The sequence below is a fragment of the Anomaloglossus baeobatrachus genome, chromosome 6, assembly GCF_048569485.1.
Source record: "Anomaloglossus baeobatrachus isolate aAnoBae1 chromosome 6, aAnoBae1.hap1, whole genome shotgun sequence".
NCBI lineage: Eukaryota > Metazoa > Chordata > Amphibia > Anura > Aromobatidae > Anomaloglossus > Anomaloglossus baeobatrachus.
Window position 1 is genome coordinate 89,926,117 of NC_134358.1, and position 15,063 is coordinate 89,941,179.

General features: G+C 44.0%; 1 protein-coding gene across 1 annotated transcript in view; it reads right to left on the reverse strand.

Moving 5' to 3' along the window:
* The window catches only part of SLC26A7 (solute carrier family 26 member 7), a 99,836-nt gene that overhangs the window by 26,301 nt on the left and 58,472 nt on the right, over nucleotides 1-15,063 (reverse strand). Inside the window, exons 13-15 of the mRNA XM_075316260.1 lie at nucleotides 10,732-10,836; nucleotides 5,194-5,242; nucleotides 1,975-2,072 (exon numbers count right to left, since the gene is read on the reverse strand). Coding sequence (XP_075172375.1) covers nucleotides 1,975-2,072; nucleotides 5,194-5,242; nucleotides 10,732-10,836 — 252 coding nt within the window. The remainder of the gene's footprint in view (nucleotides 1-1,974; nucleotides 2,073-5,193; nucleotides 5,243-10,731; nucleotides 10,837-15,063) is intronic.

The following is a 15,063-nucleotide window of genomic DNA, read 5'->3' on the forward strand; positions in this document are numbered from 1 at the left end:
TCTGAGTCATAAACACCCAAGTGAATACTGTGATACCTCCCGTCCAAGGGTACCACATGGCTCCAACTCTCTGCCTTCAAGTGCCCGTTTAGGATCCTCAAGAACCGAGTGCATTAAAATCCCATTAACACCAAGAGGGCAGCACGATGGCTCAGTGGTTAGCACTGCAGTCTTGCAGCGCTGGGGTCCTGGGTTCAATTCCCACCCCAAGGACACCATCTGCAAGGAGTTTGTATGTTCTCCCCGTGTTTGCGTGGGTTTCCTCCGGGTACTCCGGTTTCCTCCCACACTCCAAAAACATACAGTTAGGGACCTTAGATTGTGAGCCCCAATGGGGACAGTGTTGCCAATGTATGTAAAGTGCTATGGAATTAATAGCGCTGTATAAATGAATAAATTATTATTATTATTATTATTATTACTGGCCACCAGGGGGAGCGACCACTGTGAAATGCAGGGGGACCCGACAACGACGCAGACCTCTGTGTGAGAGGAGCCCATTCAGTTGCCAAATCTACATGTCTGGTGTCTGCTGTGATTCTCCTGGGGGGTGTCTGTCTTCTTTCGGGGGTAAACCTAGCAGTACATAAAGAATAGCTGTGTTTCCCCGAAAATAAGACCTACCCCGAAAAAGAGGCCAGCACATTTTTCAGAGCAAAAAAATAATATAAGACCCCGTCTTATTTTTGGGGACACATGGTACATATGTATAGCTCTCCTTTTAAGTTTCGGGGAGGTTGTGTATGGGAGACATGTAGTTTTGGGCTCTGGCCCCAGATCTTATAAGACCTTAGCAACGCCCCTGTCTCTGAGAATCCTTCAGTGAGCTTTGTTCTGACCAGAGATTTTTTAGTTTTTGTATCTGTCTTCCACTGAGCTTCTCTCAGCTGATTTGTGACCACAAACCACAACAAAGGGGAGCAAAACTTTCATGTGGCCAGAAATCAACTGATAGCAGCTCAGGAAAGGGTATGTTCACATATATTCATATTCTCATATTTTCAGTCAAACTGCTGTCCTTTGGAGACAAGAACAAACAGCACACAAACCCAATGTTAGCCCACATGCTAGTGCATGCTGTACTCAGCTTCAACACCCATCTGCTTCACAGACATGCACACGAGGCTACACACAGAACCAATCACACAATTTGTAAATTACACAATCTCCAGATGTGACTTATCCAATAAATTCAGTGAACTTAGCTAAAGAGTGATAAAACGGTTACAAACGCTGTCAAAACAAGCTCACTGACAGATTCTCAGTTAACCCATCCTGCCGCCAGCAATAGAGAGAGCAATACAGAGGCCGTAGAAGGCAAACAGTGATTTTTTTTTTATTTATGAAATCCAATGCAAAAGCTATCCGTAGCCCAAAATACATGCAAATGACAAAAAAATGCCCCCCATCGTCATAGGTGTCCATGTCCTTTAATGAGAGCCTGGCAGCACAGAATGACAGTTCAAAACACGAACAGGCGCTCGGTGTCCCCTTGCCGATTCCAACCATTTAAGTACACCTTCCCAACTACTTGTATTCCCTCTCTGTGCCCTCCCTCCTTTGACTGACAGCTGAACGAGAAGGGCGGAAATAGATGGAAAACAAGCAGGTGGATTTAAATTTTTGGAATTGACAAGGGTGCACTGAGTGCCTGTGCTTGGTTTGAACAGTCGTTTTGTACTGACAGATCCCTTTAACATATTCACTAGCAAGGATATAGTAACCATAACAATCCTGACACCAAGATCAAAGCACTCAAATATTTTAGAAGGGTTCACAACAGGTCAGTATTGTTGTTACACAATGTCTTCGAGTTTCACCTAATCACCTCCTTCCTGCTTTTGTTTGGTGGTGGAATATTTAGCATATGTTGCCCCAGTGCTGCCACCAAAGAGGAGTGTTCACGTGAAGTCTGATTGTGTGCTCAGAACTATTTCCAAGAAATTGCCATCAGGTACTGACTTCTAGTAATACCTGAGTAAGAGTAGTCACCCCGGCACAGTCCACAAATGGAATTCTACCGCAGTCTAAGATCAAGGTCACGCCGGCACTTCTGTCACACTGGAATTTTCCTGAAACAGAAATGATCATTTTTATAGAAAATAACAACAAAAAATACATCCTCACCCCTCAACCCCATTTTGATTTGTTAGTTTTTTTCTTCCCCTTATTGAAGAGCCATAACTTTTTATTTTTCTGCCCACATATACAGTGCCTTGCGAAAGTATTCAGCTCCCTTGTATTTTTCAACCCTTTCCCACATTTCAGGCTTCAAACAAAGATAAAAAATGTAATGTTCTGGTGAAGAATCAACAACAAGTGGGACACAATTGTGAAGTTGAACGAAATGTATTGCTTATTTTAAACTTTTGTAAAAAAGAATAAACTGAAAATTGGGGTGTGCAATATTATTCATCCCCTTTACTTTCAGTGCAGCAAACTCACTCCAGAAGATCATTGAGGATCTCTGAATGATCCAATGTTGTCCTAAATGACTGATGGTGATAAATATAAGCCACCTGTGTGTAATCACATCTCTGTATAAATGCACCTGCTCTGTGATAGTCTCAGTGTTCTGTTTAAAGCACAGATAGCATCATGAAGACCAAGGAACACAACAGGCAAATCAGTGATACTGTTGTGGAGACGTTTAAAGCTGGATTTGATTACAAAAAGATTTTCACAACTTTAAACATCCCAAGAAGCACTGTGCAAGCGATCATATTGAAATGGAAGGAGCATCATACCACTGCAAATCTACCAAGACCCGGCCGTCCATCCAAACGGTCATGTCAAATAAGGATAAGACTGATCAGAGATGCAGCCAAGAGGCCCATGATCACTCTGGATGAACTGCAGAGATCTACAGCTGAGGTGGGAGAGTCTGTCTATAGGACAACAATCAGTCGAACTCTGCACAAATCTGGCCTTTATGGAAGAGTGTCAAGGAGAAAGACATTTCTCATAGATATCCATAAAAAGTGTCATTTAAAGTTTGCCACAAGCCACCTCGAAGACACACCAAACATGTGGAAGAAGGTGCTCTGGTCAGATGAAACCAAAATTGAACTTTTTGGGCACAATGCCAAACAATATGTTTGGTGTAAAAGCAACACAGCTCATCACCCTGAACACACCATCCCCACTGTCAAGCATGATGGTGGCAGCATCATGGTTTGGGCCTGCTTTTCTTCAGCAGGGACAGGGAAGATGGTTAAAATTGATGGGAAGATGGATGGAGCCAAATACAGGACCATTCTTGAAAAAAACCTGTTGGAGTCTGCAAAAAACCTGAGACCGGGACGGAGATTTGTCTTCCAAGAAGACAATGAGTCCAAACATAAAGCAAAATCTACAATGGAATGGTTCACACATAAACGTATCCAGGTGCTGAAAACTGCTGTTCACAAACGCTCTCCATCCAACCTCACTCAGCTCCAGCTGTTTACAAGGGAAGAATGGGCAAGAATTTCAGTCTCTCGATGTGCAAAACTAAGACATACCCCAAGCGACTTGCAGCTGTAATCGCAGCAAAAGGTGGCGCTACAAAGTATTAACTTAAAGGGGCCAAATAATATTGCACGCCTCACTTTTCAGTTTATTCTTTTTTACAAAAGTTTAAAATAAGCAATAAATTTCGTTCAACTTCACAATTGTGTCCCACTTGTTGTTGATTCTTCACCATAACATTAAACATTTTTATCTTTATGTTTGAAGCCTGAAATGTGGGAAAAGTTTTAAAAATTCAAAGAGGCAAAAGGAAAGGAAAAAAATCCAAACGCAGTGAAATTGAGAGGAAAAGTCCAAATCCTGCACTGCTTTTTGTTTTTATGGCTGCTTTTTTTTTGGAGGGGGGGTGAGATGGGGGTTCTGTTCCAAGCAGATGTTTGTTGTGGAATACAGCTGGCATCTGCTAGGTATGGCACAGGCTTATTTGCTGAACCTGATATTGGATGTACCAATAAATCCACTGCCAGTATAGCGTTAAATGAAATGTGTCATCAACAAAAGTACGATTAGTAATATTAATTATGAATTACTAATACTATTTCATAAATCCGGTTATGATATTGAATGGATTCTATTTTTATTTTTCAGTTTATCACTGTTACTTTAAAATCAAACATAACTCGGGCCGTTGTCATACATGCTACTATACTTACCGTGTTTCCATGAAAATAAGACAGGAGCTTGTATTCTTTTCTGCTTTGAAAAATGCGTAAGGCTTATTTTTGGGGGTGTCTTATATTTGCCTGCTGTATTAGTGCCTGAGGATGGCATGACAGTTCTCGCATCACTCCTGAGCTGAGACTGACAGCTGCATAGACATACACCCTGTCACTCTCAGATCAGGAGAGTCGCCGATGAGTGCGATGCGATCCTCGGGCTAGCAGTACTAGTAATACAGCAGGCAGAGTGCGGGTGCAGTGCAGAACTCGATGGGCAGGATTACAGGATACAGTAGGAAAGTGAATATTCATAACCAGCACTCCTGATCTGAGAGTGACAGCGTGTATGTCTATGTAGCGGTCATGCTCAGTTCAGGAGAGCCACTGAGGATTGTGATGCAATCCTGCTACAGTGATGTAGGACCGCAGGGATAGAGTGACCATGTCAGGTGTAGACCAGTGGGCAGGATTCTTGGTGGGGAAGAGGGTGAATATTCATTCACTTAATTAGCCGAGGGTTAGAGCAACACAAGGGGACGATTAAAGTGAACCTGTCAGGTCCAATATGCACCCAGAGCCACGAGCAGTTCAGGGTGCATATTGCTAATCCCAGCCTAAATGTGCCAGAATCTAGTAGCATAGATAAAGAGATTTCAGTGCTTATTCTAAGGAAGAAGTGAGGAATCACTTCGAAACGCGTAAATAAAGCATTTTTTTTGTTCATAAGATGGATTGGACCGTCATCTCATTTCCAGCTGCGCACATGAGCCACAACAAGTGACTACTAATAGTTATCCAAGGTTGTAGAAACTTTGTTTCTTCTCTTTGGATTAGAAAATGTTCAGTAAGTATATTGAAATATGAGGGATTTTTACCTATTTTTTTTTTTTACTTTTTAATCACTATCATCAACCCTAGGGAATAATTCTGTTATCTCTGCAAAATGTATATGTCACCACTATACAATGCCCAGGCTTTCTCTCAGTCGATTCACTAATCTTAAAGAAATAATACATTTTCTTACCTTTGTAGACTCTTCTTGGGATTGTCATCAATAAAGCTCCAGTTTTATGCTAAAATATAGATGAAGTTATTGCATGATTGATAGATAGATAATTAGATAGATAGATAGATAGACAGACACATGGTCAAAATTGTTGTTACCCCTCGTTTAATGAAAGCAAAACCCACAATGGTCACAGAAATAACTTGAATCTGACAAAAGTAATAATAAATAAAAAAAGCTATGAAAATGCACAAATTGAAAGTCAGACATTGCTGCTTTTCTGCTTCCACAGAATTAAAAAAAATAAAAAAACTCATAAAACCGCCTGGACAGAAATGATGGTACCCCTGAAAATAATGTGACAAAAGGGATATATTAAATGAAGGTGTGTCCATTAATTAGCATCACAGGTGTCTACAATCTTGTAATCAGTCAGTGGACCTGTATATTGGGCTACAGATACTCACTGTGCTGTTTGGTGACATGGTGTGTACCACACTCAACATGGACCAGAGGAAGTGAAGGAAAGAGTTGTCTCAGGAGATTAGAAAGAAAATGATAGACAAGCATGTTAAAGGTAAAGGTAATAAGACCATCTCCAAATAGCTTGATGTTCCTGTGACTACAGTTGCACAAATTATTCAGAAATTTAAATTCCATGGGACTATAGCTAACCTCCCTGGACGTGGCCACAGGAGGAAAACTGATGACAAATCGAAGAGACGGATAATACAAATGGTAACAAAAAAGCCCAGAAAAACTTCTAGAGAGACTAAAAGTGAACTTCAAGCTCAAGGAACATCAGTGTCAGATTGCACAGTCTGTTGTTGTTTGAGCCAAAGTGGACTTCATGGGAGACGACCAAGGAGGACACCATTGTTGAAATAAAATCATAAAAAAGCCAGACTGGAATTTGCCAAACTATATGTTGACAAGCCACAAAGTTTCTGGGAGAATGTCCCATGGACAGATGAGACAAAAATGGAACTTTATGGCAAGGTACATCTGCTCTATGTTCACAGACAGAAAAATGAAGCATATTAAGAAAAGAACACTCTCCCTACTGTGAAACATGGAGGAGGGTCTTTTATGTTCTATGGCTGCTTTGCTGCATCTGGCGCAGGGTGTCTTGTATCTGTGCAGGGTACAATGAAATCTCAAGACTATCAAGGGATTCTAGAAAGAAATGTGCTGCCTAGTGTCATGTCAGAAAGCTTGGTCTCAGTCATAGGTCATGGGTCTTGCAACAGGATAATGACCCAAAACACACAGCTAAAAACACCTAAGGATGGCTAAGAGAAAAACATTGGACTATTCTGAAGTGACCTTCTATGAGCCCTGACCTAAATCCTATTGAGCATCTTTGGAAAGAGTTGAAACATGCCTCCTGGAACAGGCAACCTTCAAACACAAAACAACTGGAGCAGTTTGCTCTTGAGGAGTGGTCAAAATACCTGTCGAGAGGTGCAGAAGTCTCATTGACAGTTACAGGTATAGTTTGATTGCAGTGATTGCCTCAAAAGGTTGTGCAACCAAATATTAAGTTGGAGGAGGAGGAGGAGAGTGCCACCATTTCTGTCCAGGCCAATTTCATCAGTTTTATTATTTTTTTTTAATTCTGTAGAAGCAGAAAAGCAGCAATATCTGACTTTCATTTTTTCATTTTCATAGATTTTTTATTTATTACTTTTGTCAGATTCAAGTTATTTCTGTAAGCATTGTGGGTTTTTATTTCATTAAATGAGGGGTACCAACAATTTTGACCACGTGTGTAGATAGATAATACAATATATGCGATTCATGTAGGGTGTCTACAGATCTATCTCTGCAAGCAAACCTACAGCATCTATGTAGAGAGTGCATTGCTTCCTTGCGGTTTTCCCAGGATACGTAGCTTAATTTTGTGCAACAATGTAGCAAGGCCATATATCTGTCTAGTACAGAATTGTGGCGCCTCCATGTGCTGCCATATCATGATCCTTCTGCTGTTGTATCTATGAAGCTATAGAGCTTCTATGAGAGAATAGCTCAAGCATACGCCATAAAATGTACCAAGTAGTAATAGTATCATGTGCATGAAGCCCAAGCTATATCCTCTCTCTTGCAGTGTAAAGCATAGGGGTAGTGCAGCAGCCTTGGCCAAGGATTGGACAGGAGGAAAATTTATAGTACCTTACATTTCTTTTGACCATATAGCTAAACTGGAATTGGAGTAACTGCGTCCTAACAGAACTGTGCAAAACATTATGTAAGAATGAATCATGGATATGGGAATAATCCTTAACTATTGTGCTAATTTTTCATGTCAATAGTACACACTGGTAAAGTAAGGAAGGAGTTCATGTCTTCAAGCTTGCCAAAAAGTTCATAGGGTGTGAAATTTCACTTTTGGAACAAATATTTGTTCAGGGGATGGGGCTTAGCTGGGTGGATGCTGGGAGTGTTTGTACTTATTATGCAGTTATGTATTCTACTATTTGCTATTCTGTAAGGAATGCCTAAATTTATGCATATTACATCCATATTTCTGAGGACTATACAAGAAATGATTCTCATTAAAATCATTTGGAGAGTTTTGGAAATCACATGCCTGTGTATTTCTTTAATTCTCACTGGCGCGATCATGTGGAGCCAATGGTTGCCATGGTAGCATAGGGTCATGTGATGACTCCTGTGCTATCATGCCTGACTTCTTGTAACAGCCAGCAGAGCAGGGGCTGTTTCAGAAGATGAGAATTTCTCCTGATCAGAGCTGTGCACCTGTGATCGACAGAAATAAATCAGTGATCAGACTGCTGCTCCTTATAGCCCCCTAGGGGGACTAGTAAAATAAAATAAAAAAAACTAAAAAAAGTTTTAAAAAAACCTAAAATTTCAAATCACCCACCACTCGCCTCATTAAAAATTAAAGGGATAACAAAATAAAAAATATACACACATTTGGTATCGCCGATTTCAGAAATGCCCAATCTATTAAAATATCAATCAATTAATGTGATCGGTAAACGGTGTAGCGTCAAAAAATTCCAAATGCCAAAATTACGTTTGTTTGGTCGTCGAAAATTTTGCGCAAAATACAATAAAAGGCAATCAAAACATAGCATCTGCACAAAAATTGTACCATTAAAAACTTCAGCTCAAGACACAAAAAATAAGTCATCACTGATCCCCATATTCTGAAAAATCAGAACGTTACGGGTCGTGAAAAATGGCACAAAAAGTGTGTCTTTTTGGGGGACAAACTTCTGAATTTTTTAACCCCTTAGATAAAAGTAAACCTATTCATGTTTGATGTCTGCGAACACATACCGACCTGAGGCATCACACTGACACATCGGTTTTACCATATAGTGAACATGGTGAATAAAATATCCCAAAAACCATCATGCAATCGCACTTTTTTGGCAATTTTTCCGCACTTGGATTTTTTTGGCCACTTTCCAGTACACTATATGGTAAAATTTATAGTTTCATTTAAAAGTACACCTCGTTCCGCAAAAAACAAGTCCTCATATGGCAAGATTGATGGTAAAATAAAAAAGTTACAGCTCTCGGAAGAAGGAGAGCAAAAAAAGAAAAAAACGAAAAACAGAAAATTGCCTTGGTGTGAAGTCTATAGCGGGCTTTACACGCTGCAATCTCGCTAGTGAGATCGCAAGCGATCGTACCTGCCCCTGCCGGTTGTGTGACACAGGCAAATCGTTGCCCGTCGCGCAGAATCTCGCTTATCCCGTCACACGGACTTACCTGTCCTGTGACGTTGCTCTGGCCAGCGATCCGCCTCCTTTCTAAGGGGGTGGGTCGTGCGGCGTCACAGCGACGTCACACAGCAGCCGTCCAATAGAAGTGGAGGGGCGGAGATGAGCGGGACATAAACATCCCGCCCACCTCCTTCCTTCCGCATAGCCGGTGGAGGTAGGTAAGGAGATATTCCTCGCCCCTGCGGTGTCACACATAGCGATGTGTGCTGCTGCAGGAACAAGGAACAACATCTCTAATGAGAGGTAAACGATTTTTTGTTTTAGGACGACCTCTCCGCAGCAAACGATTTTTGCCGCTTTTGCGATCGTTTTAGGTCGCACATAACTGTTACGCGCTACGATATCGTTAATGACGCCAGATGTGCGTCACAAACAACATGACCCCGACGATAATTCATTAATGATATCGTAGCGTGTAAAGCCAGCTGAATGATGCATATGAAACATCGGACTGCACTTGGATGACATCAAAGTGCAGTACGATATACCGATATATGCCGAAACAGACAATGGAGAAGATGGAGAGATTAATCTCTCCTTCTTCTATTCATCTACGATACGATTTTACCTTGTGAGAGAATCGGAGCACAGTATAATGACATTTGGCTCATGCTCCTCCTCTTTCCCTACAGTCATCTTTCTTTTTGTCTTGATGGACGTGGATGACTCCCCCTATGGCTACTTTCACACATCAGTTTCTTGGCATCAGGCACAATCCAGCGTGTGCCTGATGCAACACATCCGGCGCAAAATATGCAAAAACGGATGCACCGGATCCTTTTTTTTACGGATCCGGTATACTTGATCCATCAAAAAATGGATCCAGCGCATCCATTTTTGCATCAGTTTCGTCCGGTTTTTTTGCTGAATCTGTTCTTTTACAATAAATTGGAGCATGCTCAGTTTAAAAAAACAGATCTGGCGGGCGCATCCGTTTTTGCCGCAAAACGCCGTCCATAGGCTTCCATTGTAAATCACGCCGTATCGCGCCGGCGCAATGTGATTTTTGTCAGAGACAAAAAACATTACAAGAGACGTTCCATCCGGCCACCGCATTAGCCAATTACGACGGATTCGGCAAAAGCCGGATGCAACGCAAGGCCATCAGGCACAATCCGGCGCTAATATAAATCAATGGGGATAAAACGGATCCGGCGCCGGATCCATTTTATCCGTTTTTTTCCGGATTGTGCCTGATGGAAAAAAACTGATGTGTGAAAGTAGCCTATGCCATCTACCGAGCTCTGCAAATCTCGAGTCTGTGCAGTTAAAGCACAGAGCTGCAGGTGCGCTTTGCTTTTCCCTCCTGAGGGAGCCGATGATCTGGAGTGAAGCTGGCGCATACCCATTACAAGACTTTGCTCTTCCCTCAATGCCCCAATGCAGGTCTGTGCTTCAAACTTGAGATTAGCAGTTCTGGGTGGATGACAAAGGAGGCGTTAATTCATGTTCTTCAAAACTGAAAGGCCGGCAGAGAGGAGGCGCCGAGTCCAGACCAGTGACAACTATTGGACCAGACAGTGGTGATTACCATACAGCATGGAAGCATTATAAAAGGTATTTTCATGGATCTGCAGTAGAGGTGGGGGTTCATTCGCAGATAGCTGGAGACATGCGGAAGAGGGCTTAAAGATGATGCTTTTAGCTTATATGGGGAAAAGCTGGTGATAAGTTCCCTATAAGTTATGTCCTATATGAAGAATGGAGCTCAGAAACCCATGTCTAAAAGGTTCAGGAGTCTCCATTATTGACCTATCTCAAAACTTTACTTCTAATAAAAAGATCATTTCCTCACCGGGCCGGATCCTCGTCTTTTGCTGTTCATCTCCAGGATGTCCGTGTGGAATTTCTTAGCATTGAGAAAGAAAAGTGGTGACGCAAGAGAGATAACTTTTGGCTCCTGGAAGAATGATAGAAAAAGGAAGTTAAAAAATATTTATCATTCCAGATAATCACGTTAGTCCATATAATGAGGGCTGTACACCGGCACAATGAGCTCTAATTTGCCAAAATGTTATTTTCAACCAAGATTTTTTTTAGTTTTTTTCTTTTAACTATTGTCATTCATATCAATAAATTCTTCCTCAGGCGAAATTAGTAATTAGTCACTTGCACTGTCTATAATGAGAATTTAATCAAACGGTATATAAATATTATCCTTCTGCTACAATGTACATTATGTGCAGTCATTGTAATATTTATATGGGCCTAAATATTTACTACACATCTCGAGGATATGTGGTCGAGGTCTAAGGCTGGCGTCACATGGGATGATCTATCGTGCGATCACACGAGCAATCGTACCCGTCCCCGTCGTTTGTGCATCACGGGCAATTTGTTGCCCGTGGCGTACAAAGACGTTAACCCACTGTCACACGTACTTACCTCCCTAACGACGTCGCTGTGGGTGGCGAACATCCTCTTCCTGAAGGGGGAGGGACGTTCGGCGTCACAGCGACTTCACACAGCGGCGGCCAATAGAAACGGAGGGGCGGAGCTGAGCGGGACGTAACATCCCGCCCACCTCCTTCCTTCCGCATTGTCGGCGGGACGCAGGTAAGCTGTGTTCGTCGTTCCCGATGTGTCACACAGAGCGATGTGTGCTGCCCCGGGTACGATGAACAACCAGAGCACATAAGGAGGACCGACATTTTGAAAATGAACGACGTGTCAACGACCAACGATAAGGTGAGTATTTTTGCTCGTTCACAGTCGATCGGAGGTGTTACATGGTATGATATCTCTAATGATGCCGGATGTGCGTCACGGAATCTGTGACCCCGACGACATATCGCCCGATATATCGTACCGTGTGACGCCGGCATAAGAGTACCAATGGGACTGTCCTGAAATGTAAAACTAAAATGGATGGACTTATGCAAATATAATGTATTTGGGCATTTGTGGTGGGTTTTTGTATCTGTCTATTGGCCGGTATGGCAGAGCTTTAAAAGGTGGCACAAATGAATATTCAGTTGTTGGTTCATCCATTGGGATCCCAATAGTCACCCTCCACTGCAGGACACACAGTGATGGCTAATGCCTCATCTGATCCATGTGCTATGTCCAGTATTTCTGTTTAGTCCAATTTACTTAAAGGGAATCTGTCATGAGAAATCTGATTCCAGCGATATGTCACTTACTGAGCTTCATGCTGTAGTTTTGATAAAAATTACAGTTTTATAAGCAGGAGATTATCACAAGTGGACTAATAAGCCTGCTGCCATGTAGTGCTCCATATTCATGAGCTGTGTAAAACCTAGCCCCCATCAATAATTGTCAGCTGTCTGCCTATGCACAGTATACACAGAAAGCTGATAATCACTGGTGTGGGTTGGGAAATATAGAGCTTGGCAGAGAAAATAGTGATCTCATCAAAACTGCATAAAACAGACCAGTAAGTGACACATCACAGGAATCAGGGTCTCTACACCTACAATATGCGACTCTCAGATGGGGAAGCAAAAACCCAATGTAAGAACAAAAACATCCCTTCATCACCAAAATTTTAAACCACTTTCTACTTATACACAGTAGCGATCTTAGCAGTTGGATCCTAAGGATCTATCAACTATTGTTTATGTCCCTATAAGTGCCTTAAAAGCTATGGACAGGGAAAAAAATATGTTCCATATGTTAGTGGTTACCTTAAATTAATAAAATTGCAGTCTGATATCTGCGTTCCTTCATTAGCTGCTATATCAGGTGAGGTCATCATTATTATTATTATTTATTATTATAGCGCCATTTATTCCATGGCGCTTTACAAGTGAAAGAGGGTATACGTACAACAATCATTAACAGTACAAAACAGACTGGTATAGGAGGAGAGAGGACCCTGCCCGCGAGGGCTCACAGTCTACAGGGAATGGGTGATGGTACAATAGGTGAGGACAGAGCTGGTTGCGCAGTGGTCTACTGGACTGAAGGCTATTGTAGGTTGTAGGCTTGTTGGAACAGGTGGGTCTTGAGGTTCCTCTTGAAGCTTCATTAGCTCTTAAATCAGACAAGTTCTATCCTGCACTTGTGGAGGTGGCCTGAGCTATAGCTTGTTTCTTCAAACGTAATAAGAATATCTGTGTATGTAAACTTTTCCAAAAGTTGCTTTAACTCCAAACTGGTAACTCGAACTTTGCTGCACTCTCTACTTAAACTTCCTCCTTTCACAACCAGGGCTGTTGCCTGTAGGGCTTTGACACCTGGAGGTTTCTGTGTTTTCTTCTGTAGTGCTTGTGGTATCTTCGTCTTTAGCTGTATCTGTGTCTTTATCTTGTTCTTTGGTGGAAACTGCTGGGTTGTAACTGGAGCTCCTTGGGCATGGCGTTACGTCCAGTGCATACCAGCCTCGGTTGCCTTGGTGTCTGGTAAACGCTACAAGGTCTCCCATGTGTAGATCACAGCCAGGGTGTCCTCTGGGCAGATGGGACCAGACGTCTCTTCTGATGACAAAAATGCCCTCTTTAATGCCAGGCGCCACTATGAACCCGTAGCCAGTCTTCAGGCTGAATTCCTCCACTACTCCACGGTAAAGAGCACCTCTAACCTGGTGCCGGGCTTTTCTGAGCAACTGCTTTTCCTACAGATCTCGGGCTGTCACTTCTCCCTTCTGTTTGTCTGGAGAAGGCTACACAAGGGGTGGTCTCGCTCTTGTACGATGCCGCACTCTATTGGCTGGACTCCGTGCTACTGGTACCTCGCTGTCTGTGGGCTCCCAAGTCCAAGTCACATACATGCTGGTTATCAAGATGGATAGTTCTTCCTCAGCAGGGGGCATTGGAACTTCTTCCCAGTGGGAGTAGGGCAACATCTCGGCCTCTGGGCCTCCCTCAACTTTAAAGGGTGCTGCGTCCTCCTCCGACTGTTCAGGGATCAGCTCCTCAGCTTCCAGGCCTCTCTTCCTCTCCCTTAGTGATGTTGGGCACTCCTCCGGTGACTCCGGCAGCAGCGCTGGGGACAGGCGTTCTTCAGCAGGCCAGGGTGGTGGGCACTTCCTAGCCACGGCAGTTGCTGGGACTACTCCATGTCCAGATGACCACCTAGGGACTAGGTACTTGTCCACCATGTCTTTCGGGTAGTGGTCACTCAGTTCCTCTTTGAGCCTCAGGAACACTGGATCTTCTCCCGGCGGGGACGCAGGACCCGGTTCTTCAATCAGCAGCTGGGGTGCGGTGGCTGTTTCTGCGTTGCAGGCTGAGGTAGACGGCGTTGCGGCCTGGTCTGGTCTGGCCGGGCGGGACGCCGCTGCGGCCTGGTCTGGTCTGGCCGGACGTGGCGTGGATGCGGCTTGGTCTGGGCTGGCCGGGCGGGACGCTGCTGCGGCCTGGTCTGGTCTGGCCAGACGGTACACTGCTGCGGCCTGGTCTGGTCTGGCCAGACAGGACACTGCTGCGGCCTGGTCTGGTCTGTCTTGCGTGGCGTTGCAGCATGGGTCGCAGCAGGCATCGCAGCATGGACTTCAGCGGGCACCGCTGCAGGCATCGTCTCCGGTAACTGCGCCGGCGGGGTTAGTGCACTTGAGTGGGCAGGGGCCACATGGGACTCACCCAAGGGCATCAGCATCAGGGTCTGAGTGGTCGCTGCCCGGTGAGACACTTGTCGCGCGGTCCACCTCTCGTAGGACCGACCGGCTGTAGCCATCTCCCGGAGCTGGGTGCGTCCCTCCATTACTTGCTGCAAGATTCTGTCTTGCAGCCGGTCGCAGAACCACGTGCAGACACCATGCTTCCTGTGTCGCTGCTCATCAAGTCTTCGCTGAAGCGAAGGCAGTCTACATACACACTACACGGTGCAGGAGAAAGGTGAAGACCACCGAACCGGGTGGGGGACCAGACGCAGCCGGCTGCGGGCACCGACCACCATCATCTTGGTTTACCAGAGACTCTTGTGCATCAATCATAGTGAGTACAACTGTGCCCTCGGGCCACGCACCTCCCTGCACTGCCAAGCACCAACATACCATCCCAATCGGGTCCCGGGGCCATCACCCCTACCCACGGAGGGGTTAACACCTTTGCTGCGCAACATCTCCCCCGAGTGCCTAGTAAACAGCAGCGGTGGTGTCCACATTCACCACAGCCCGTGGGTGGCATCACGAACTTAACTAAAAACCACAGCCCCGGCCGTAAAC